Below are 25,184 nucleotides of genomic sequence, written 5' to 3'. Positions count from 1 at the left end.
GTATATATCGAGCGCTCACCGTGCGCAGAGCCCTGTTCTAAGGGCTTGGACAGAGTCCATTCCAGCAGAGTTGGTGGACCCAGTCCCTACCCACAACGAGCTTACAGTCTAGAGGGGGAGACACTCATATCAATAATTCTTGGTATGTAATTTATGGATATGTCCACAAGTGCTATGGGGCTGAGGGGGGGGGGGGTGAATAAAAAAAGGCCCCAAGGGCACAGATCCGAGCACGATCGGGGGATGTCTGTGGGAGGGATGGTGTCTACTATGAGAAGCAGCGTGGCTCAGTGGAAAGAGCCTGGGCTTGGGAGTCAGAGGTCATGGGTTCGAATCCCCGCTCTGCCACTTGCCAGCTGTGTGACTGTGGGTGAGTCACTTCACTTCTCTGGGCCTCAGTTCCCTCATCTGGAAAATGGGGATTAACTGGGAGCCCCACGGGGGACCACCTGATTACCCTGGATCTACCCCCAGCGCTTAGAACAGTGCTCTGTACATAGTAAGCGCTTAACAAATACCAACGTACTATTATTACCACCTCTACCGGACTGTGTTTTCCCAAGCGCTTAGTTCAGTGTTCTGCGCCCCTAAATACTGTCGATCGAGTGACTGGGCCGGGGGGGCGGAGGGGGGAATCTAGTTAGATCTCGGGGGTCCCTCCCCCGCCCCCCAAGAGAAAGGTGGGAAGGGCTGGCCGGAAGTCCCCCTCCTCCCCGCCCCGCCCTCGCCGGTGAGTTTAGCCCGGCAACAGAGCCGCGTGCCCGCTCCGCCTTCCCATTGGAGGACGCCGGCCGGGCCGGGCCAATCAGAGCGGCGCGCTGGGTTGCTGGCCGAGCGGGGGTCGGCGACGCCTCAGTCGAGGCCAGGTTCGAGGGAGGCTCGATGGGGTGAGTCCGGGGAGCGGAGGGCCCTCGGGGCCGCGAACGGACGGCCCGCCCTCCCGTCCCCCTTCCTCAGTTGCCCCCGAGGGGCCCCGAGGGGCCCCGGACCGGCGCTCGGCGGGCGGCGCGCCGGGAGGCGCCTCAGGGGAGGGGAGAGCGGCCAGCGGCCTTCGGCCGTTATTGCCGCGTGACTAAATGGGCAAACGGGAGTGGCCTGGCGAGGGCGGGGGTGGGGGTCGCCTCAGGCGAGGCGCCGAGGAAGAAGCGACCCCCTCGGGCGGTGGGCGGGGGTGGGGTGGGGAGGGGAGCCCGGCCGAGGATCACCGTCGGCGGCGGCAGGAGAAGCTGGAGGAGACGCCAGCCCGGAAGGACTTGGCATTTTCAACCGCTTTCTCCTCAGATCTTTAAGAAATGTAGCGGGTTGGCGGATAGAGGCCCCGCCCGGGAGTTCTCACGGGAATCCGAGTTCTCACCCCGGCTCTACCACCTATCTAGGCGTCGGTCCCCTCACCTGCAGAGTTGGGATCCAACCCCTGTTTTCCCTTCTACCTCAGCCGTGATCCCCTTTGGGCGTTCGATGATCTCGTTTCTACCCCGGCTCTCCTAGCGCTTCAGAAATAGTCATCGGTATTTCAAACCCAACGGTCCGACCCCTAAGAATCGCAGGAAATAAGAGTCCATCTCCTCCCTTCTCCATACCTCTCCGGTTTTTTGTGGGGGGGGGGGGGGGGGCCCCTCCGGAATAGAGCCGCCCGAAAGCGTCTCGTTCGGAGAAAGCTTGAATTCCAGCAGGCACCGGCCGGAAGCCTGCCCCGCGTAGTCCCCACCGCCTCTGTACGGTAACTGATTGTGGAATTCAAAGCCTCCAGTGGAGACGCCCGAGCCGCACTCGAGCGGGGACCGTTGAAGGCCGTCCTGTATTCTTTGGCAATTTTCAAGGTGAGATGCAGCGGGATTAGTTGAACTGGATTTTTTTAATTACCGTTTTTACTTTTTACTTAATAATCGCTAAGTGCTTACTCCGTACCGAGCGCCGTACTAGATTCGATACAAACGTTGGGCCCAGGCTCACGGTCTAAGGGAAGGAGGACAGGTATGTAATCCCCGTGTTACAGATGAGGAAACCGAGACCCAGAGAAGTGAAGGGACTTACCCCAGATCGCACAGCGGGCAGGTGGCAGGTCCGGGATTAGATGCCAGGTCTTCTGACCCCCCCGGGGCGGTGTTCTGGCCACGGGCTCTATAGTTCGTTGCTCTTCCCGCTCCCCGGCCGCCGAAAACCGCCCCCCTGACCTCCTGACCCTCCCTCTCTTGCTCCAACGTGTTCCCACAGCTAGGTTTAGCCTAGAGAGAGCGGCTCCCGTCTCCACCCAAGCCGGCCGGGGCTGGCTGGCCGGCAGCCATGGCCTCAGATCTGCTGAAGGCCATGGAAGAGGAGGTGATGTGTCCCATCTGCCTCAGCTACCTGAGGGACCCGATCTTCATCGACTGTGGCCACATCTTCTGCCGGGGGTGTGTCAACGTGATCTGTGAGCCCAGGAGCCTGCCCCTAGGGGAGGGCCCCTCCTGCCCCCTCTGCAAAACCAGATTTCGGCAGGAGACCGTCAAGCCGGCCTGGCAGGCGGCCAACATAGTGAAGGGTATCAAAGACCTGCGCCTCAATCTCGAGGAGCAGACCGGAGAAGAGCAGCGCTGCGTGACCCACGGGGAGAAGCTGCATTTCCACTGCGAGGACGACGGGCAGCTGCTCTGCGTGGTCTGCAGGGAGTCCCGGGAGCACCGGCTCCACAAGGTGTCGGTCATCAAGGAGGCCATCCAAGCTTACAAGGTGAGGAGCTTCCTCCATCCTGGGGCCCGATCACCCCTCTAGATCCCGGTCAGGGCACGGGGAATATTATTAATATGATGGCAATTGTATAGCATTTACCACTACTGTGGTCGGGCACCGTTCCGCCGCCGGGGTAGGTAAGAGATAATCCGGTCCCACTTCTCTACTGTGTAACCTAGGGCAACACACGTCACTGCTCTGTGCCTCAGTTACCTCATCTGTAAAATGGGGATTAAGACTTTGAACCCCAGATGGACATGGACTGTGTCCAGCCTGATTAGCTTGTGTCTACCCCAGGATTTAGTACAGTGCCTGGCACATAGTAAACACTTAACAAATACCATTTAAAAAAAATGGTCTCACGGTCTAAGTAGGAGGGAGAACAGGTACTGAATCTCCATTTTACGAATGAGGGAACGGAGGCACAGAGAGCTTTTATGACTGTCTCACACAGTAGACAAGTGGTGGCCAGGATTGGAACCTAGGCCCCCTGACTCCTAGGCCCCGGGGTCTTTCCACTAAGCCCTCCCTCGGCGGGACAGAGGGCCCATCTCAGCCCCACTTTCCCTAGAAAACCTTCCCTCCGCCACCACTCCCCTTAGGTGTGGAACTACAGCCAACGGCCCTCCTTGTCTCCCTGCCCACAATCAGGATCACTGCCCCAAACCAGCACCCCCTCGACCTGTAGAGGCGTCCCTGGCCCCTGAACGGATGCTCTGGGATTCCTGGGAGTGAAAATGGGAGGCGGGGGCGGGGGGTGGGGTCTCCACTTGAAGACGTTCCTCTCAAAACTCGGGAGGAGTTTGAACACTCGGGATCCTGACTAGACTCGCTCCATCTCTCTTTCTCTTTCTCCAGAACGAGATCCAGATTCATGTCCAGACCTTGCAGAAGGAGAGAAGCCAGCTTCGGGGCTTTCAGGCTGTTGGAGAAAGGAAAACCCAGGCTCTGATGGTAAGGGGGATCCCCTGGGGCCGGATGTAAAAAGAGTTTGCGTTTTTTTTCCCCACCTAGCGAGATGGTAGAAACATTCTCCAGTAGCTTCGGTCCCGTGGTTTTTGACCGAGGCTAGGCGGACCCCGTTATTACATCACTCCGGCTGCAGTGGCAGAAACTCTTACAGCCTCCAAGCTGCTTCTTGCCGGGCCCCTGGGGGCGTGACTCCAGGTCTCGTTGGCTATTTCCCGTTTGACGGCGAAATTACCACAGCCGATGGGCGAAAGGCCCCCAACGTGCCTTGCCCGTGTATGGTTTCAGCCTGGCTGTTGAGTTGGGAAAGGCTTTGTCCATGCCCTCCGGGAGGTCCCACCTTAGGCCAGGGAGCAGAACCAAGGGCCTGTTCGGTGGCCCAGAGGGGTTGGTCCGAGCCACCTTTTTTTTTTTTTAAAATAAGTATTCGTTAAGCGTGTGTGGCAAATTGTACTAAGCACTGGGGTAGATCCGAGCTAATCGGGTTGGACACAGTCCCTGCCCCACAAGGGGCTCACGGTCTAAGTAAGAGGGAGAGAGGGTATTTGATCCCCATTTTACCGATGAGGAAACCGAGACACCGAGCGGTTAAGTGACTTTCCCAGGATCGCGAGGCAAGCATTCGTCAGCGCCGGGATTTAGAACCCAGGTCATCCAACTCCCAGACCGCACGGCTTCTCACCTGTCACCGCTCTCCTCCATGTGCCGCCCAGGGCCGGATGGAAGTCGAGAGGCGGAAGATGGTGTCCGAGTTTGAGCAGATCCATCAGTTCCTGGAGGGGCGGGAGCACCTCCTGCTGGGGAAGCTGGAGGAGCTGGAGCAGGACATCCGGAAGGGCCGGGAGGAGTTGGTGGCCGCGGCCTCCGCCGAGTTAGCGCAGCTTGAGGCCCTCATCACCGAGCTGGAGGAGAAGAGTCAGCAGGAGGAGGCTGAACTGCTGCAAGTGAGCGCTGGCTGGCCAGCCGGCCCACCCAGGAGCTACCTCTGAGAAGGAATGCTGTGGGAGGAGGGGGCGGGAGGGCCGTTACGGAGCACCCGGTGGGTGCAGGGTGCTGTGCTGAACGGTCGGCCAGGGTGGGCATTCACTCGAACGGCCACAGGCTGCGTGGACTTGACCTGGTAGGCGGTTCTGTATCTAACCGATCTCTGCCCTTCTCTCCCAGGGCGTCAAGGGCTCCGTGAGCAGGTACGTTGTCGCCCGCATCACCCCCCTAACGCCTAAGCCACATGGCCCCCGGCCCCCCGACCCCCCGGGCCCCAAGGGGGCCTCTCCTCCGCCCGAGGTCTACTCGCCATTCATGCTAGTTTGTTTTCCAGATTCCAGCAGAAGAAATTCCTGAAACTGAATCCTGTTTCCCAGTTAATGGAGAGAAAAGTGAACGGCTTAACTGTGAAGATTAATTCCCTGCAGAAGAATTTCAAAGAATTCCAAGGTAAAGGTGGGAAGGAGAAGAGATATTCTCTTTCCCTGTAGAGAGACTGAGACACATCCCCCCCCCCACGTCCCCTTCCCCTCCCATCCCCAGGTGCCGGAAGGCAGGGAGTCTGGAGAGGCAGTGACGTGACATGGCCGCGGTCGGAGTTAGGCCGGGGTCCTCGTTTTCCAGGATCTGACCCCGTTCCTCCCGGAAGGAACCGGGACAGAACTCAGCTCTCACCCCTTTTCTCCCCCGCCCCCCCAGGGAAGCTGCAGAGAGAACTGGAGTCTGACCTAGGTGAGAGGGGGTAGGAGGGGTGAGGAGATCTGGGTGTGATCGTTCCAGGGTTGAAGGTGGGGGCCAGCAGGGGGTCGCCGAGGAGCGACCAGGTTACTTGCCCCGGGGAGGAGACGGGGGCGACGGGGCCGGCCTCTGACTCTGTCTTCTGCAGCCGGTCCAGGCGGCGACCCGTCCCAGAATCTGAAGATGAGTGACCTACATCTCCGATCAAACAGCGTCTCCTGGTTCCTGGAGGGTCCCTTTCATTCCTTCTCAGGCCCCTCCAACCCTTCACCTATGCCTGGTCTCCCGCACTTCTTCAAGAACCAGGGGCCTCCCAACCGCTAGAGGGGCTCCGGGGTGTCCCGCTGGCCACCGGACGGGGACACAGCCCACGCTCGCTCCTCCATGTTGATGTTGGGGATACCTGGAGGGGCCGTGCGCCATGACCAGGCTCCAGAACACCTGTCATGCCCGCATTTGATGGCCTAGGGGAGTTAACGCCTGCATCTGTGTCCCGGGAAGGAAGCGAGGATGGAGGGTGGCGGGGGTGGGAGGGAGTGGGAGTCTGGGAGCCGGCTGGCACGTTCTGCTACCACAGCTACTGGTTGGGGACTCTAGCAAGAATAAAGTCTATTTCTGACACGTGACTGGGTTTGCTTCGCCTCCTGTCTTCCGGGGATTCCGGCCCGAGGTCCCGGCCCCGAACCTGGATCTCCTCTTCCCCTTCACGGACTCTCGCCCTTCTCCCCCGCCCCCCCCCCCAGGGGCAGATCACGGCTCAGGCTGACGGGCCGGAGTCTGGAACCGGAACCGTACCGCCCGGCACCCTCTCCGGAGGCGGGGGGACGACTCTGGCCCCCAAGTCTTCACCGCTGTCCCCGCCGCCCCGCTCTACCCGAGACTCCACGGCCCGGCGGTCCGGCTCCACCCTCCGCTTCCTGCTCTGGGCCTCGAGGTCTTTACGGGGAAATGGGTCGGGGCGAGGGGGGGCATCCTCGCCCTTGGCCTCAGAAAGGTGATCGTCCCTGAGGAAAACAAGCCCCGATGTGAAAATAGGCATCGAAACCGGGGCCCCGGGCCTCCCCTCTGCCCGCCTGGCCCCGACCGCCCTCATCTGCGGTGGCGGGTTCGTCGTGCCGGTGTCGGCCGGGATGATGAGGACCTCCTCTCCGCCCGCCGAGGTCCGGTCGACATGTACCCTGTACCCGCGGATGCCCCTCGTCGAGACTTCCCCGCCCTCGTGACCCTCAGATCCCGCCCGACTCCTCCACCGGGGTCCCCGACTCCGCCTCGGCTCCCGCCCCTCCCCGGGCTCCGTCGACCAATCAGTGGTGTTGACTGAGCACTGGGTCCTTCGATCGTGTTTATTGAGCGCTTAGTGTGCGCAGGACCCTCCCGCCTCCTCAGGCCGCGAGCCCCGCGTGAGGCGGGGACCGGGGCCGAGCCGAGCCGAGCCGCAGTCATCGAAGAGGCCGGCAATGGGGCTCGGGCTCGTGAGGAGAATCGACGGTCCCGGGCGGAGACAGCCTTCCTATTGGACAGCGGCGCTCCCGAGCGGACCAACCGCTCTCCCTCTCGCGCGCGCGCCTGCACTCGCCGCCGTTCCAGGTGGCCCCGGGAGGCTGAGGCCGTTGCTCCCATCCGCCGCTCCCACTCCGCCGCCGCTCGTCCGCCGCCGGAGATCGGTGAGTGCGGGGGCCGCGGCCCGCGAGGGGATCCCTCCGCCTGGGCCCGCCCCCGGCCTCGACCCCCCGTTTTCCCCGCGGGAGGAGTTTCGCCCCGGTCTCGCCTCGTCTTGACAGTTTTCCGTCTTCTCGTTGTCAGTTATGCCTCTTCCCCCAGTTTCCCCAGTTTTCTCCTCAGTTTCCCTTCAGTTTTTCCACTTCTCAGTTTCGCCTCTTCTCCTCAGCTTCGTCTCTTCTCACTTTCTCCTCTTCTCCTCAGATTCGCCTCTTCTCCTCAGTTTCTCCTCAGCTTCTCGCAACTTCGCCTCTTCTCGGTTTCCCCTCTCGTCAGTTTTCCCTCTTCTTCTCCTCAGTTTCTCCTCTTCTCCTCAGCGTCGCCACTTCTCAGTTTCGCCTCTTTTCTCCTCAGTTTTCCCTCTCCTCAATTCCCCCCCGCGACTGGCGTCGAGCCCCGGACCGGCCCTTTCCCCGAGGGGCCTGGGGAGGTTTCCGGAGGTTCCCGGACCCGCGCCCCCCGATCTTTATTTTATTTTATTTTTATTACCTAACGCGAAAACGGCCCCCAGACGCGGGGGTGCTCAGCGGGCGGGGGTGGGGGGCTTGGCAGGGAGACCACGGGGGGGGGACGGACTCTGAGAGGTTGTGGCGACTGCCCAGCGCTTAGCGCAGGACGGGGCACGTAGGCCATTACGGGCAGGGAACGCATGGGCCATTATGGGCGGGTCACATATCCGTTAGGTCCGTTTTATTGTAATACGAGACCGAAGTGCGTATAGAAGGAGTTCAATAAGTGCCGTCGATTGGTTAGGCAAAGGCCACGCGCTTAACGCTTGCTCTCATTTAATTCCATGATAGCAAAATTCCATTATGAAATAGTGGATTCGTTGCCCGGGGGACCCCGGAAGCTTCTAATTGGGGGAAACTTTGATTTCCACGCAGCGGCGACCGGGAGAGCGCTCCCCGGCGCAGCCGGCTTCGAGTAATGATAACGATGATGCTCCAAGATGGAATCTCAAGACCCTAGTTGAGCCGTCCGAGTGGCCAAACTTGGGACCGGGCTTTAACAAACCGGGCGGCTTTGACTCTGACTTCCCTTCATGGGTTTTCGGGGGGCGGGGGGGATCTATTCCCAGGGGATCCGGGGAGGTCGGAGGCGGAATTTTCACTCGTCTCTCTCATCCACTGCCCAAATGCTGAAAACACCCCTCCGCTTTCCTGACCAACTCTCCCCTCTTCTCCGATCTGCCTCGGCAGCAGGCTTTGACCTGCCGAGAGAAGCTCCCGTCCCGGTCAAACCGGCAGAGACCAGCTGGCCGGCAGCCATGGCCTCAGATCTGCTGAAAGCCATGGAGGATGAGGTGAAGTGTCCCGTCTGCATGAGCTACCTGAAGGACCCGATCTTCATCGACTGTGGCCACATCTTCTGCCGGAGGTGCGTCAAAGTGATCTGCCAGTCCAGGGGCCTTAGAGGACCCCCCATCTGCCCGGTGTGCAACTTGCGATTTCATCAGGAGACCATCAAGCCGGCCTGGCAGGCGGCCAACATGGTGAAGAATATCGAAGACCTGCGCCTGAAGCTGGAGAAGCGGGCCGGAGAAGAGCAGCGCTGCCTGGCCCACGGGGAGAAGCTGCATTTCCTCTGCGAGGACGACGGGCAGCTGCTGTGCATGGTCTGCAGGGAGTCCCGGGAGCACCGGCTCCACAAGATGTCGGTCATCAAGGAGACCGTCTTCACCTGCAAGGTGAGGAACTCCCACCGTCAGCCCTGCCACCCCCAGCCTTGGGATGGGGGAAGGGGTCCATCTCGAGGAAGGCGCCCGGGGCCGGTCCCAACCCCACCCTGCCTAGGAAACTTCCCTCGGTCCTCCCCTCCTCCTGGAGTCGTGTGCCTCAGTGTGGCCGCTGAAGCCGCGAGGGGCCCTCGGGTCATTCCCAGATGGGGGAGGTGCTCACTGGAGCGCTTGCACTAAGCGCTTGGGAACGTCCAGCACAATCGAGCCGCTAGACGCGATCCCTGCCGACAAGGAGCTCACGGTCGGGGGTGGCGTGGTGCTTTTTGAAAGAACGTGAAGTTTGCGCGTGACTCTGTTTCTGTCTTTCCCCAGAGTGAGATCCAGCTCCATGTCCAGGCCCTGCAGAAGGAAAAGATCCAGGTTCAGAACTTCCAGGCTAGCGGAGAAGGGAAAGTCCAGGGCCTGCTGGTAAGGTGGATCTTCTGGTAGGGGGAAATCAGCTGTCATCGCCCCACGTAGCGAGGGGTGGCCCGGTGCAGACACTCCCCGATGACCGTCTGGTTCGGCAGCGTTCAGCCGGGGATGCGCGGACTGGCTTCATTCCGGCGGCTTCAGTGGCAGCGGCCCTTAGAGCCTCCGACCTGCTCTCCGCTGGGCTCCCGGGGACGTGGCTCCGGGTCGCGTCGGCTGTCTCCCGCTCGACGGCGAGCCCCTTGGGTGCCGCGGCCGATCGGCGAAAGGCTCCCAGAGCGCCTTGCCTGCGGTGTGGTTTCCGGCCCGGCCGTTGAGTTGGGGAAAGGCTCCGTCCACGGGCTCTGCGGAGCGGGGGGAGGGGAGCAGAGGCAAAGGCCGGTCCGGCGGCCCGTGCGAGCCCCCGTCACCGCTCTCCTTCCCCTGCCCCACAGGCTTGGGTAGAAGTGGAGAAACGGAAGGTGGTGTCCGAGTTCGAGCAGGTCCGTCAGTTCCTGAAGGGTCGGGAGCACCTTCTGTTGGGGAAGCTGGAGGAGCTGGAGCAGGATGCTCAGAGGGGCCGGGCGGAGATGGTGGCCGCGGTCTCTGCCGAGATAGCCCAGCTCGAGGTGCTGATCGGCGAGCTGGAGGAGAAGAGCCAGCAGGAGGAGACCGAAATGCTGCAGGTGAGCGCCAGCGAGCAGGCCCTGGGGCCGGAGGCCCACCCCGGAGCCACGTCTGAGAGGGCGGTTACCGAGCACTCAGCGGTGGGCCAGGGTGGGCGTTCACTTGAACGGCCACGGGCTGCGTGGGCTTGACCTGGCAGGCGGCTCTTGTATCTAACCCATCTCTCCCCTTCTCTTCCAGGGCATCAAGGGCTCCCTGAGCAGGTACGTGGTCGCCCACGTCACCCCCTAACGCCTGGGCCACGTGGTCCCCGGGCCCCCAACGCCCCGGGCCCCGCGGGGGCCTCTCCTCCGCCCGAGGTCCACTTGCCGTTCACGCTGGTTTGTTTTCCAGGTTCCAGAGGAAGAAGTTCCTGAAACTGAACCCCATTTCCCAGTTAATGGAGAGAAGAATGAACGGTTTAACCCTGAAGATTAACTCCCTGCAGAGGAATCTTAAGGAATTCCAAGGTAAAGGAGGGAGGGAGAGATGTTCTCTCTCCCTCTAGAAGGACCGAAACCCCACCGCCCCTCCTCCTCCCCGCCCACCCTCAGGTCCCCGGAGGCAGATAGTCTGGAGAGGCAGTGACGTGACGTGGCCGCGGTCGGAGTCAGGCCGGGGTCGTCGTGCTCCACCCGTCCCGGCCCCTCCCCGGGCTCAGGATCTGACCCCGTTCCTCCCGGAAGGAGCCGGGCCAGAACTCAGCTCTCGCCCCTTTTCTCCCCCTCCCCGCCCCCACAGGGAAGATGCAGAGAGAACTGGAGTCCGACCCAGGTGAGTGGGAGAGAGGCCCTCCTCCCCTCCGTCCGTTCATTCGTTCCTTCGGTAGTATTTACTGAGCGCTTACTGTTAGCGGAGCACTGGGCTGTACAGCAGTCGGGCAACAGATGTAGACAGTCCCAATCCCGGGCCCGCCTCCAGCCGGAGGAAGGTGCAGGCGGGGTGTCTCCGGGCTGGGGGTTGGGGCTGGTGTCTGACTCTGTTGCCCACAGCTGGTCCAGGTAGTGACCTGCCCAAGATGCTGAGGACCAATGACCTGCATTTCCTGCAGCCAAACGGCGTCTCCTGGTTCCCCGAGGCCCACCTCCATGTCTTCCCAGTGCCCTGTAACGTGGCTTCTCTGCCTGCCTTCCCGCTCTTCTTCAAGAACCAGGGGCCTCCCAGCCGCTAGAGAGGCTCTGGAGTGGCCTGCTGCCGGCCACCGGACGGGGGGACGGCCCACGCCAGCACCTCCACGTTGACGTTGGGGATCTCCGGAGGAGGCGTGCGCCGAGACCGGGCTCCGGAACCCCTGTCGCGCCCGCGGTTGACGGCCAGGGGAGTTGACGCCTGCGTCCGTGTCCCGGGAAGGAAGGGAGGGTGGGACGGAGGGCGGCGGTGGGGGTGGGAGGGAGTGGGAGTCTGGGAGCCGGCTGGCACCTTCTGCTACCGCAGCTACTGGTTGGGGACTCTAGCAAGAATAAAGTCGATTTCGGAAACGTGACCGAGTTGGCTCCGCTTCTTGTCCTCCGGGGGGATCGGGCCCGAGGTCCCGACCTGGAATCCGGGCCTCGGCCCCTGCCCCGTCTTAGGGACCCGACTGGGGTCTCTCCCAGCCCGGCTCCCGGGGGGCCGGACCCCCGTACATGTCGCACGTGTCCCGGTTGGGGAGGGGAGGGCCGGGGGGGCCTGACCAGAGAGCCTCCGCGGGACGGCCGTGTGGCACAGCACCGCGCTGGGCCCAGAGGTGGTGGCTGCGTAATCGGAGCAACAGCTGCTCGACTACTGTTTGCCCAGCGGCACCCGTTCCCGGGAGCTGCCGGAGGAAGGGATCCCGGTCTTCCAGGAGCTCGTGGGCCAAGGGGGTAAACGAGCAGTGGGCTTGTTTCGGGAGGCGGCGGGGCGGAGGACGGGTCTGGGGGGGCCAGGGCGGAACCCCGTTAGCCCCTTTAGCCCCAGCTGGGAGGGGGAGACGGGAAGCCTACGGCCGCATGGCCTCCCCCTGGAAGGATCCCTGATCATTCCAGTTTTCCAGAGTATCTTTTTTTTTTTATGGCTTGATACTTTTTTTTTTAAAAAAACATTAAAATATGTCAAACATTACTATAAACGCTGGGGTAGACTCAAGTCTGGTCGGGACACCGTCCCTGTCTCATATGGGGCTCGCGGCCTAAGGAGGAGGGAGAATCCTCCTACTCGAAGCCCCATTTTACAGCTGAGGAAACTGAGGCACACAGGTCAAGCGACTTGCCCGACGTCACACAGCGAGCGATCGTCAGAGCTAGGGTTAGGACCCAGGTCCTCTGACTCCGAGGCCCGGGCTCTTTCCGCTAGACCACCCTGCTTCTTTGGGCAAGCCACTTCTCTGCGCCTCGGTTAACTCATCTCTAGAAGGGGGATTAAGACTGAGAGCCCCATGGGACGCGGACTGTGTCCGACCTGATTAGCCCGTACCCGCCCCAGTGCTTAGTACGGCGTGTGTCACATAGTAAGCACTAAACAAGGGGACAGCCAGGGTAAAAGAGCTGGGGAGGAAGGACCTCCGGGCTCGAAACCGGAAGCTCGCTGCGGGCGGGGAACGCTTCCCCCAGCCTTTGCACTGGCCTCTCCCAAGCGCTTAGTACCGCGCCCCGCGTGGCTTAGTGGCAAGAACGCGGGCTTGGGAGTCAGAGGTCGTGGGTGCCGATCCCGGCTCCGCCGCTCGTCAGCTGTGCGACTCCGGGCAAGTCGCTTCACTTCTCTGGGCCTCAGTGACCTCATCTGGAAAACGGGGATGAAGACTGTGAGCCCCACGCGGGGCAACCTGATCGCCCTGCATCTACCCCGGCGCTTAGAACAGTGCTTGGCACATAGTGGGCGCTTAACCGATACCACGATCATCATCGTTCACTCAGTAGTATTTATCGAGCGCTTACTATGTGCAGAGCACTGTCCTCGGCGCTTGGAATGGACAATTCGGCAAGCGTCATCGTCATCACTCCAAAAAACCACCGTTCACTGACATCTAGACCGCAAGCTCACTGTAGGCGGGGAACGTGCCTCGTAAGTCTGTGGTACTGGGCTCTCTCGGGCGCCCAGGACAGTGCTCTGCACGCCTCAAGCGCTCGGTGAGTTCCATCCACCACGTGGCTCGGTGGAAAGAGCCCGGGCTTGGGAGTCAGAGGTCATGGGTTCGAATCCCGGCTCTGCCACTTGGCAGCTGTGGGACCGTGGGCGAGTCACTTCACTTCTCGGCGCCTCAGTGACCTCATCTGGAAAATGGGGATGAAGACCGGCAGCCTCGCGTGGGGCAACCTGGTGACCCTGTATCTCCCCCAGCGCTTAGAACAGTGCTCTGCACATAGTAAGCGCTTAACAAATACCGACATTATTATTATTATGATTATTATCCACCGACTGACTGTTGGCTCACCCCAGCGGGGCTGGTGGGCAGGCGGAGTTCTGCCCGGGAACCAGTGATGTCATCGGGCCGCGCGTTTTTGATTGGAGGGCCGAGCCCCGGGCTTGTAGCCTGCCGCAGGGAGATGAGCCGGACTACTTGGCTAGCGGGCCAGCGGGTCACCCGCCGTCGGCTCCCCCCCGCCCGACGCCGGCCTTCCAGCGACAGCTCCCCTGGGACACCCACCTGGGTGAGTGCAGCCGGTGGCGGGCTTTCTTTTTTTATGTCCTTGTCAATAATACTAATAACGCTGATACCTGTGAAGCGCTGCCTATGTGCCAGGCACTGCTCTAAGCGCTGGGGTAGATCCAGGTTGGCCCACGTGGGGCTCACAGTCTTCCTCCCCATTTTCCAGATGAGGGAACTGAAGCACAGAGAAGTGACTCGCCACCGCTGACAGGTGGTGGTAAGCGCTCGCTATGCGCCAAGCACCGTACCGAGCGCTGGGGGAGACACAGGATAATCAGGGCAGACACGTGGTGGAACTGGGATTCGAACCCCGGTGCTCTGATTCCCAGATCCGGGCTCTTTCCACCAGACCTTACCGCTTCTCTATCTGGAACTTATTTTATTGTCCATCGCCCCCGTTCGCCCGGACTGTAAACTCCTTGAGGGCAGAAGCGTGCCCAGACTATAAACTCGTTGAGGGCAGGGAACGCGTCTGTTTATTGTTCTTTCCCGACCGCTTAGTACAGTCCTCTGTGCACGGTAGGCGCTCAACAAATACCACCGAATGAACGGACCGACTTCTACTCTCCCAATCGGTTAGTACAGTGCCCTCTCAGAGTTCAGTGCTCAGTAGGTACTGTTGATCGAATGATGTGTCTGTATTGCTTCCACCTTTATCCCTGCTCGTCCTCCTGCTTTCACTCCGTACATAATTTTTGTCCGACCACCCCCGCCGTAGATCGAGGCCGGGGATACGATGTCTCGTTACTGCTAACTTTGTCCAAGTGCTGAGTACTGTGCCCTAGTAGTAATGATAATAGTGCTTTTTTTTAAGTGCTTACTATGTGCCAAGCACTAATTAAGTGATGGGGTAGATGCAAGATAATCAGGTTGGACACAGTTCATGTCCCACGTGGGGCTCGCAGTCTAATGGGGAGGGGGACTAGGTGTTGAATCCTCCGATTTTATTTTTTTTTTGGACTGTTCTGTTAAGCACTTACCCTATGCCGGGCACTGTACCAAGCTAATTGGGTTGGACACAGCCCGTGTCCCACATGGGGCTCACAGGTTTAAGCCTTCCTTTTACAGATGAGGTAACTGAGGCCCAAGGAAGTGAAGTGACTTCCCCAACATCCCCCAGCAGATAAGTGGCGGAACGGGGATTAGAGCCCAGGTCCTTCTGACTCCCAGACCCGTGCTCTATCCCCTGGGCCACACTGCTTATCATTGTTCTATCATGAATCTATCAATCATTGATTCGCTGATAGATTAATTAGTTTTCTTCTCGATTTAAGCCTCGAATCGGTTAAATCTCATTGCGTGTCTTACCAAGTGGCCCCGACCATTGGCCCAAGAGGCCGATTTATCGCCGTTAGCAGGTCTAGGTATTTAGACGCCCACTGGTCCCTATCTCACCGCCCAGAGGCCCAGCTGCCGACCCAGATAAATGACCCATCGCTTGGCAGGGAGACCTCGAGAGGAAGTTTGTTCTGGGGCAGATCCAGGCCTCCCTGCCTCCCCTCCCTTCCCCCAACCCATCCGACCTTCTCCAATCGATCAATCAATGGTATTTATCGAGCACTTACTGCGGGCAGAGCTCTGGACCGAACCCTTGGGAGAGTTCAACAGAATCGGAAGACATGATTCTACAGAAACATTCTGGAAACAGCACCCTGCTCCTCCGCAAACTCCAGTGGTTGCCCATCCACCTCCGTATCGAACAAAAACTCCTCTCCATTGGCTTTTAAGCAGTCCATCGCCTTGTCCCCTCCTACCTCGCCTGGCTTCTTTCCTTCTCCAACCCAGCCCACACACTTTGCTCCTCTAGTTCTCACTGGGCCTCCGTCTCGCCTGTCTCACTCCCGACCCCCAGCCCACGTCCCGCCTCTGGCCCGGAACGCCCTCCGTCCTCTAATCCGACGGGCAACCACTCTTCCCCACCTTCAAGGCCTTACTGAAGCCAAATCTCCTCCAAGAGGCCTTCCCAGATTAAGCCCCACTTTCCCTCAACTCCCACTCCCTTCTGCTTTGCCCTGACTTGCTCCCTTTGCTCTCCCCCCCGACCCCGCAGCCCCAAAGCCCTTACGTACGTATCTGTAATTGTATTTATTTGTACTGATGTCTGTCTCCCCCACTCTAGACTCGTTGTGGGTAGAGAATGTCACTGTTTATTGTTGTATTGTACTTTCCCAGGCGCTTAGCTCATTGTTCTGCCCACAGCAAGTGCTCGATAAATAAGATTGAATGAATGAACGATGAATCAATTTCCCCCAAGCGGCTTACAATCCAGTGAGGGAGTCAGACACTGAAATAAATTACAGGTAAGGGAAGCCATCGAGAAGCAGCGTGGCCTAGTGGAAAGAGACGGGGCTTGGGAGTCAGGGGAGCTGGGTTCTAATCCCGGCTCTGCCGCTCTATTGCCGTGTGACCTTGGGTAAGTCGCTTGGTTTCCCCGGGCCTGAGTTATTTCATCTGTAAATTGGGAATTAAGACTGTGAGCCCCATGTGGGACATGGATTGTGTCCATCCTGATTAGCTTGTATCTACCCTAGCGTTTAGTATAGTTCCTGGAACATAGGAAGCACCTAACCCATACCATAAAAACCAAACACAAAAAAACCCCCAAACCCCCAAAAATGTGAGGCTATGTATGTAACTGTAGTCGGGGTGGAGGAGGGGAGTATTTAAGTGCTTAGGGGGCACAGGACCCAAAGGTCGAGACGGTACAGAAGAGGGGGGAGAGAGGGGAGATTAGTCAGGGAAGGCCTCTTGGAGGAGGTGTGATTTTTAGTAGGGCTTTAGAAGATGGGGGGAGTGGTTGTCTGCCAGATGTGAAGGGGGAGCAAGGTGGGTGATCCCTTCCGGGCAGGAGGGAGGGTGGGAGCAAAGGGTGGATGGAGCGAAGGACGAGATCGAGGGACGGCGAAGAGGTTGGCGACAGGGGAGCGAAGCGTGTGGGCTGGCCTGTAGCGGGAGAGCAGCGACGATAAGTAGGAGTGTGAGAGCTGAGGATGCTGATGTTCTTGCCCATAAAGCCCTCGAGAGTGAGCCGGTTCTGCAAATCGTAAGGGATTCCCTGTAAATAAGGAGGCCAGAGGAGCTGGGCTGCACTCCCGTCGTGAGCGCAGGGCTGGGAAGGGGGTGGGTCCCGGGCGGAGGTGGGCTTCGCGCAGCCAACGGGCCTGACAGCCGCCATCTTGGGTCTCTCCCTCAGGTCTCGGCAGAGCCCTGGGCCGAGCGAAGCTGGGGGGTCCGGCTCACGCGGAAGAGGGGGCCGTAGCCCCCCGCGGACCGCACACCTCTGCGGAGGGAGATTTGGGGGTTGAGACGTCGGGAAGCCCGCCGTGACTCATTGTCTCCCACTCTGGTAACCGTGTCGGGAAGCAGCGTAGCCTAGCGGAAAGAGCCTGGGAGTCAGAGGACCTGGGTTCTATGCTGGCTCCGCCACCCTGCCACCCTCCCCCATCCTGCCTACCCTTACCCTCCCTGGGCAAGCACCTGGAAGAGTGAAATATAATAAAACCGGCCGGGAGTCGTGCTCCCTGCCCTCAACGAGCTCACGGTCCTGAGCGGGAGACAGACCTTAATATAAATAAATAAATGACAAGATATGGACATACGTGTCGTGGGGCGGAGGGAGGGATGAATAAAGGGGGCAAATCCAAGATCGGCGGGTCAGATACAGCCCCCTCCCATGCGGGGCTCACGGTCTGAGGGGAAGGAGAACAGGTATTGAATCAGGTATCGAACGAGGTATTTACAATCAATCGATCGGATTTACGGAGCGCTGGACTGATGAGGAAACTGAGGCCCAGACAAGCGAAGTGACTTGCCCAAGTTCACGCAGCCAGCAACCGACGGAGCCGGGGATGAGAACCCAGGCCGTCTGACTCCCGGGCCCGGGATCTTCCCACCAGACGACCCTGGCTGTCCAGGAGACGCCGCTCCCAGCCGTTCGGGCGGGGTCCGGCTGGCAAGGGGGGCCGGGGGAGCCGCCGGAAGCCGGCGGCCATGGCCTCGGACCTGCTGGAGTCTCTGGACGAGGAAGTGACCTGCCCCGTCTGCCTCGGCTACCTGAACGACCCCGTCACCGTCGACTGTGGACACGTCTTCTGCCGGGCGTGCGCCACTGGGGTCTGCGAGCGCAGGGGCCCCCGCTCGGGTCCGGGCCCCGTCTGCCCGCTCTGCCAGGTGAGGATCCGGCGGGAGAACTTCAGGCCCGCGTGGCAGGTGGCCAGCCTGGTCAGGAACATTCAGAGAGGGAGGCAGAGGCTGGCCTCCGTTGCCTCCGCCACCGCGGGGGAGGGGCCCGGCCCAGTCTGGGACCTTCAGGGAGGGAAACCGAGGCTGGCGGCCGCCCCCGCCGCGGCGGGGGAGGGGACCGGTGGGCGCTGCCTGGTCCACGGCGAGAAGCTGCATTTCCGCTGCGAGGACGACGGGCAGCTGCTGTGCGTGGTCTGCAGGGAGTCCCGGGAGCACCGGTCCCACGAGGTGACCGTCATCGAGGAGGCCGCCCAAACCTACCGGGTGAGTGCCCGCCCCCACACCGCTGCCTGCCTGGGCCTCAGCACCCCTGGGATTGGCGTCCCATGTCCCCTACGGCATCTGGTCAGGATCGCCTGAGCCTCTGTTTGGGCAGCCACTGAGGTGGGGGACGGGGGGCGTCCGAGACCCTCCGGGAAGAGGGTGGTCTCATCCCCACCCTCCCCCTCTAGAACGTGGCTGCCAACTCTGGTGCATTGGGCTCTCCCAAGCGCTTAGTTTAGCGCTCTGCACACAGTAACCACTCAGTCAATACCACTGACGAGGATGACGACGATTGGGAAATTCTCAGGATGCTCAGAGAGGGTCTCTCTAGGTGGCAGGGTTGTGATGGACTCTCCCAACCGCTTAGTACAACTCTCTGCACACTGTAAGCACTCAATAAACACCATCGATTGATGCTCCTCGATCCCACTGGAGACCCAGTCCTTTCAGGTCCGCTAAGAGGGTCTCTTGGGAGACCCTCCGTGCCCTCAGCTTGGGGGAGTCTGCCGGGATCAATCAATCCATCCATTAATGATACTTACTGAGCGCTTACTGTGTGCGGAGAACTGGACTGAGTGCATGGAAGGGTCAGTAGATTTACTCTGGTGGGGGAGATGCATAGTAATAATAACAATAATAGTGTCTGCTGAGTGCTTACTATATGCCGAGTGCTGGGGTAGATACAGGATAATTCATTCAATAGTATTTATTGAGCGCTTACTATGTGCAGAGCACTGTTCTGAGCGCTTGGAATGTACAGTTCGATCAGGTCTCACATGGGACTCACGGTCCAAGTGAGAAGAACAGTCACTGAATCAAATCCCCATTTTGCAGATGAGGGAACTGAGGCGTAGAGAGGCAAATGACTGGTCCCAGGTCACACAGCAGGTAAAAGGCAGCGCTGGGATTAGAACCCAGGACCTCTGACCCCCAGGTCTGGCCTCTTTCCGCTAGGCCACGCTGCTTCCCAAGTCACAGACAGGAGGAATCGGTATTCGCTAAGTACCTACCGTGCGCCAAGCACTGTGCTAAGTGCCGGGCTACCTCCAAGACGGTCGGATCGGACACGGTCCCTGTCCCACGAGGGCTCACGGGAAGGAAAACGGTACCTCGCACCACAGATGAAGAAACCGAGGCACGGAAAAGTAGAATGACTCATCCAAGGTCACGCAGCAGGCCAGTGGCGGAGCTGGGACCGGAAGGGGGGCCTCCTGAGCCCCAGCCGGTGCCCTTGCCGCTGCGCCGCACGGCCTCTCAGTTGAGCTGCGCTGGACGGAGGCCGTCTTCAGGGCCGACCAGTGAGCCACGGTAATGAGATTTCTGGACCAAGTGAGGAGACCGGCACGGCCTAGTGGAACGAGCCCGGGCCCGGGAGTCAGAAGGACCTGCTTCTAAGCCTGGCTCCCCCACTTGTCCGCTGTGTGTCCTTGGCAAAGTCACTTCACTTCCCCGGGCCTCAGTTACCTCACCCGTAAAATGGGGATTAAAGCTGGGAACCCCTAAGTGGGACTTGGACTGTGCCCAACCTCATTAGCTTGGACCTACCCCAGTGCTTAGTACAGTGTCTGGCACATAGTAATCACTTAACAAATACCATAATAAAAGTTAGGCGGAGGTGATTCTAGTACAGCCTCCCTTGCCCGCTCGCTTTCCTGCCAGCGGCTTCCTCCCCGGGGCACGGTAGGGACACAGCGTATTGCGACGTGAGTGGGCAGTCTTCCCCTAAGTGAGCCAGCCCTGGGCAGAACCTGAACTAGAACCCAGGTCTCCTGATTCCCAGAGTAGTTTCTTTGGTTTTTTTTTTTTTCCCCACGATGGTATTGGTTAAACGTTTACTCTGTATCAGGCGCTGTTCTAAGCGCTGGGGTAGATATAATAATGTTGGTATTTGTTAAGCGCTTCCTATGTGCCGAGCACTGTTCTAAGCGCTGGGGGAGATACAGGGTCATCAGGTGGTCCCGCGTGAGGCTCACAGTCTTCACCCCCATTTTACAGATGAGGGAACTGAGGCCCAGAGAAGTCAAGTGACTTGCCCACAGTCACACAGTTGACAAGTGGTGGAGCGGGGATTCGGACCCAAGACCTCTGACTCCAAAGCCCGTGCTCTTTCCACTGAGCCACGCTGCTTCTCTCGATATTCATTCATTCATTCGTTCGATCGTATTTACCGAGCGCTTCTTGTGTGCGGAGCGCTGTACTAAGCGCTTGGAATGTACAATTCGGCAACAGATAGAGACGATCCCTGCCCAACAGCGGGCTCGCAGTCTAAAAGGGGGAGACGGATATAAGCTAATCTGGTTGGACACAGTCCGTGTCCTACCTGGGGCTCGCCGCCTCAACCCTCATTTTATAGGTGAGGTAACCGAGGCCCAGAGAAGTGACTTGCCCAAGGTCACGCAGCGGACAAGTGGCGGAGCCAGAATTTGAAGCTGGGGTGGGGGAATTTTGAACGGCAACGCCGCTCGGCCGAGAAATTCCAACACGCTCACTTTCATTCATTCGATCGTCTTTATTGAGCGCCGACTGTGTGCAGAGCACTGTACTAAACGCTTGGGAGGGTACGGTACAGCAATAAAGAGAGACACTTACCGGCATCGACCCTCTGGTTAAGAAACCCCTGTTTCTCCCCAGAAGGGTATCTTGCACCAGGTGCAGTTGATAAAGAAGGAGAGAGAAGAGATCGTGAGCTCTCGTTCTGCAAGAGAAAAGAAGATTCGGGCCATGCTGGTTGGTGGATTCTCCATGTTATAGCGTGTATTCTGTGCTCGTCCCGTACTAAGCGCGTAACGAATACCGCCGTTATTAACATCAGCACTCGATCCATTTTACAGATGAGGAACCTGAGGCGCAGAGAGGTTAAGATAGACAGGGAGCCCCGTGTGGGACAGGGACCGTGATAATCTGATCACCCAGTGTTTAGCACATAGTAAGCACTTCCTAAATACCCTAATGAACTAAATGATGAACTGGTCCCTGGAGTCCACCACATCTGTAAAATGGGGATTAAGACAATGAGCCTCATGTGGGACAGGGACCGCGTCCAACCCGATTATCTTTGATCTAGCCCAGTGTTCAGAACAGTGCGCGACACGTAGTAAGCGCTTAACAAATACCATTACGATTATCGCTATTATCCAAAGGGGAGGGTCCGGGGCAGGAGGAGAGCGTCTTCCCCGTTTGTCACAGGACCTGACGGAAGCGGAGAGGCGGAAGGTGGTATCCGAGTTTGAGCAGATGCGTCGGTTCCTGGAGGAGAGGGAACGCCTTCTGTTGGCGAGGCTGGACGGGCTGGATGGGGAGATCCGGAACAGGTGGGCGGAATTCGTGGCCACGGTCTCCGTGGAGATAGCCCAGCTCGAGGCCCTGGTCGACCAGCTGGAGAAGAAGGGCCTCCAGGAGGAGACGGAGCGGAGACTGCAGGTGAGCCACGTCGAGGTGACGGTGGAGGGAAGAAAAGGTCCGTGCCGGGGCAGGGTGGGTTGTTCATTCGTTCAATCGTATTTACAGAGCGCCTACTTGTGCAGGGCACTGTACTAGGAGCTTGGAAAGTAACGGATAGAGTCAATCCCTACCCACCAACGGGCTCACGGTCTAGCATGGGGGAGACAGACAGAAGAACGAAACAACTAGACAGGCATCAATAGCCTCAAGATAAATAAATAGAATTATAGATATGTACACATCATTCATAAAATAAATAGAATGATAAATACGTACTTATATACACAAGTGCTGTGGGGAGGGGGGTGGAGCAGAGGAAAAGGGGGGGCTCGGTCTGGGAAGGCCTCCTGGAGGAAGAGAGCTAACAGTAGGGCTCCGATGGGGGGGAGCGTGCTAGTTTGGCCGATGTGAGGACGTTCCAGGCCAGGGGTAGGACGAGGGCCGGGGGGCCAGGACAGGCGAGAACGAGGCACGGTGAGGAGGTTGTGATCCAACGATGTGAGGGCAGGGCGGGTTGTGACCCAGGGGTGCAAGGTCAGGGTAGGTTGAGGGATGACATTCACCGGACGGACCCCCGGCCACTTACCCTGTAATTTCCTCCTTGCCTTCTAGGACGTCAAGGAAAACGTGAGCAGGTGCGTGGTTCCATATTACGTTCGCGCGGGCAGGGGGCGGGGATGGGCAGAGCGGAGCCCCGCGCCGAGGCCGACCCAGGAGTCCCGGAGTGGGCTCCTCGCTGCCGCCAGCGAGGTTGTCCGAGGCTCCGGCCGGCTGGGGCTGGGGAGAGAGGGGGGACGGAAGAGCGGCCAGGGGCCGGGCGGCGGTCGGTAGGACCCGAGACCCGGGTTTCCGGAGGCCTCAGACCCACCCCGTTCCGGGCTGACTCCGTCCTCGGCTGACCCAGCGGCCTGAGGGCCGAGGGGCACGGGGTGGGGGGGCCCAACCCTCGACTCCCCGAGCCACCTGAGGCCCGGGCTCCCCTGCCCTTCTCTGCCCCCGTCTCCCCAGGTTCCAGAGGGAACGGCCCCGGGACCTGGATTCCGTTTCCCTGGCTGCCGGGCAAAAGATAAGTGACTTCTCCCGGAAAACTCTCTCCCTGCAGAAGATCCTGAGGGAATTCCAAGGTAAAGGGGGGGGGGATCGGGACGTCCGGGACAGGGACCGGATCCGACCCGATTAACTCGTGTCTACTCCAGCGCTTAGTACAGCGCTTGGCACAGAGTAAGCGCTTAACAAATGCTATAGATATCACTGTATTACCCGCCCTCTTCAATGATCATAATAATAATTGTGGCATTTGTTAAACTTGTTACCTGCTTGCCATGTGCCAAGCACCACACTAAGCGCTGGGGTAGATTCGAGGTCATCAGGTGCCATGTGGGGCTCACGGTCTAAGTAGGAGGGAGAACAGGGATTGGAATCCCCATTTCGCATATGAGGGACCAGAAAAGTGAAGTGACTTGCTCAAGGTCACACAGCAGATTAAATGGCAAAACTGGGATTAGAGCCCAGGTCCTCTGCCTCCCGTGCCTGGTCTCTCTCTGCTTGACCACACTACATCCTCTGGGTGACCTAGTGACTCTTTCTCTCCCCCCCCCCCCCCCAGGAAAGCTGCTCCAGGAACTGGAGTCGGACCCAGGTGAGAGCCAGGGGAAGGGGCGAAGGAGGAGATGGGGATTTTCCCGCAGAGAGGAGGAGGGTCCTGTGTCCTGGGGGGGGGTGGGGGGGTAGGGCTGGGGGTCGGGCTGGGGGGTCTTTGGGCCGGGCGGGGGCTGAGGGTCCCAGGAGAGGGACCTGAGGGATGACCATTCTCCAGCCCAGAGACTCCGGGGGCCGTGAGGAGCGAGCACAAGAGGGGCAGAGCCCCCGGATGCTGGCCGTGGGTTCGAATCCCCAGTCAGGTCCGGGAGGACACCCCCCCCCCCCCCCGCCTCAGCTGGTCAGGCTGCGATTGGCTCCTCCAGGCCTCCGATCGAGAGTTGGTTCTCACCCATCCCCAGCTCCAAGGTTCCCAGGCCGGCTTGGGACGCCCCAGTTCTGAAGACTTTTTTTTTTTAAATGGTAAAAGCCCTGGGCGCCATTAGTTCCTAAACCCATTTGGTCCCCTCCCAAATAGCCCTGCAGGGAAAATGAGTCCTCAGGGCACGCGGCCTGGGGAAATGAGTCTAATTCGCCCGGTTCGGTTGCCCCTGTCCCCAGGGGTCGGGAACCAGCCAATCCGGAGACCCGGCAATCCAGGGGGCTCGGGGCCATCCGATCAGCTCTCTGCATCTGCCTCCCTGAGGGTCAGTGCCGAAGCATGTCATGGAGGGGGACGTCCTGCCTGTTCCCTGACGCCTCCTTCCTCTCCGCGGCCCCCCTGCCCCGTTGGCCTTCTCTTCTTGGCGTGGCGTAGTGGATACGATCCGGGCTTGGGAGTCAGGAGGACCTGGGTTCTGATCCCGGCTCTGCCACGTGTCTGCTGTGTGACCTTGGGCAAGTTCCCTTAACTTCTCTGGGCCTCAGTTACCTGTCTGTAAAATGGGGTTGAAGACCGGGAGCCCCGCGTGGGACAGGGACCGTGGTCCAACCTGATTAACCCTGATCCACCCCAGCGGTTAGAACAGTGGTTGGCACATAATAAGTGCTTAACAAGTGCTATTCTTCTTCTTCTTCTTCCCAGAGAGCATCACGCTGGACGCGGACACGGCCAACGGGCGGCTGGAGGTGTCCGCGGACGGGAAGCGCGTGACCCGCGTGGAGCGGGCCCGGCCCGTCTCGGACCTGGCCAAGCGCTTTGACTACAGGCCCTGCGTGCTGGCCCGTGAGGGGTTCTCGGCCGGGCGGCACCGCTGGGAGGTGACCCTGGAGCTGGCGGCCCGGGGCTCGGGGGCCGTGGGGGTGGCCCGGGAAGCCGTGGAGAGGAAGGGGGAGTTCACCATTGCCCCCCAGCAGGGCATCTGGGCCCTGGACTTCTCCTCCCCGTCCGTCAGCCCGCACCCTCCTCCCTCGTCTTCCTCCTCCTCGTCCTCCTCGTCCTCCTTCTCGTCGTCCTCGGCCAGCCTGGCTCAGTGCGTCTCCCACCAGAGGGTGGGCGTATCCCTGGACTACGAGAGGGGCTGGATCACCTTCTCCAACCCCGACACCCGCTCCCCGATCTGTACCTTCTCAGCCTCCTTCTCGGGGAAGATCTTCCCCTTTTTCGGGCTGTGGGGAAGCGGCAGTCGGCTCACCGTGAGCTGAGCTCCTCCTCCTCTTCCTCGTCCTTCTCGTCCTCCTCCTCCTCCTCCCCCCGCCCCCGTAATCGTGGTCTTTGTTAAGGGTTCACTATGGTATTTGTTAAGCACTCACAGTGTATCGAACGCTGCGTTGGGTTAGGTACAGGTTATGTAGGTCGGACACAGTCCCTGTCCCACATGGCACTCGCTGTCCAAGTAGGAGGGACGAGAGGTGTTAAATCCCCATTTTGAGGAAACTGAGGCCCGGTGGAGCGAAGCGACTTGCCCAAGGTCACACAGAGGATAAGTGGCAGAACTGGGATTAGAATCCGGGTCCTCTGACTCCGGGCCCGGGCTCTATCCACTAGGCCAAGCCCCGTGCTGAGCAGAGCATCTCCCAGCGCCAGGCTCCGTCCCCGCTTCTCTGTGCCCCATCAGGCACCCGTGCTTTAAAGAACGAAGGCCCGGGACCGCTAGGCTTTAAGCTAGATGTGGGCAGGGAGCGTCTCTACCAACTTTA

General features: G+C 59.8%; 3 protein-coding genes across 6 annotated transcripts; all 3 read left to right on the top strand.

The window, feature by feature from the left end:
* Window positions 1–822: 822 nt before the first annotated feature.
* LOC114807958 (tripartite motif-containing protein 26-like) lies at window positions 823–6,026 on the top strand. Of its 4 annotated transcripts, none has more exons than XM_029054923.2 (9): window positions 825–887; window positions 1,744–1,820; window positions 2,215–2,709; window positions 3,568–3,663; window positions 4,392–4,622; window positions 4,843–4,865; window positions 4,997–5,112; window positions 5,362–5,394; window positions 5,549–6,026. In XM_029054923.2, the coding sequence occupies exons 3-9, from the start codon at window positions 2,284–2,286 to the stop codon at window positions 5,722–5,724; spliced, it is 1,101 nt and encodes a 366-aa protein (XP_028910756.1). In that variant the 5' UTR covers window positions 825–887; window positions 1,744–1,820; window positions 2,215–2,283; the 3' UTR covers window positions 5,725–6,026. The 4 variants fall into 4 exon arrangements, with proteins under 4 accessions (XP_028910757.1, XP_028910756.1, XP_039766883.1 ...); XM_039910949.1 differs by having other exon boundaries at window positions 835–887; window positions 1,674–1,820; XM_029054924.2 differs by lacking the exon at window positions 1,744–1,820 and having other exon boundaries at window positions 823–887.
* Window positions 6,027–6,897: 871 nt separating this feature from the next.
* LOC100083159 (tripartite motif-containing protein 26-like) lies at window positions 6,898–11,175 on the top strand. Its single transcript, XM_029055767.2, has 8 exons — window positions 6,898–7,064; window positions 8,319–8,806; window positions 9,170–9,265; window positions 9,703–9,933; window positions 10,115–10,137; window positions 10,268–10,383; window positions 10,655–10,687; window positions 10,906–11,175. Exons 2-8 carry the CDS (start codon window positions 8,387–8,389, stop codon window positions 11,082–11,084), a joined length of 1,098 nt encoding a protein of 365 aa, XP_028911600.1. The 5' UTR covers window positions 6,898–7,064; window positions 8,319–8,386; the 3' UTR covers window positions 11,085–11,175.
* Window positions 11,176–17,153: 5,978 nt separating this feature from the next.
* On the top strand, window positions 17,154–24,689 carry LOC114807879 (tripartite motif-containing protein 10-like). The gene is made up of 8 exons (XM_029054650.2): window positions 17,154–17,816; window positions 17,913–18,026; window positions 20,658–20,753; window positions 21,213–21,446; window positions 22,080–22,102; window positions 22,476–22,591; window positions 23,074–23,106; window positions 24,130–24,689. The coding sequence occupies exons 1-8, from the start codon at window positions 17,511–17,513 to the stop codon at window positions 24,687–24,689; spliced, it is 1,482 nt and encodes a 493-aa protein (XP_028910483.1). The 5' UTR covers window positions 17,154–17,510.
* The last annotated feature ends 495 nt before the right edge of the window (window positions 24,690–25,184 follow it).

The sequence above is a fragment of the Ornithorhynchus anatinus genome, chromosome X5 (genome assembly GCF_004115215.2).
Source record: "Ornithorhynchus anatinus isolate Pmale09 chromosome X5, mOrnAna1.pri.v4, whole genome shotgun sequence".
NCBI lineage: Eukaryota > Metazoa > Chordata > Mammalia > Monotremata > Ornithorhynchidae > Ornithorhynchus > Ornithorhynchus anatinus.
This window is presented reverse-complemented; position numbering and strand designations above follow the sequence as displayed.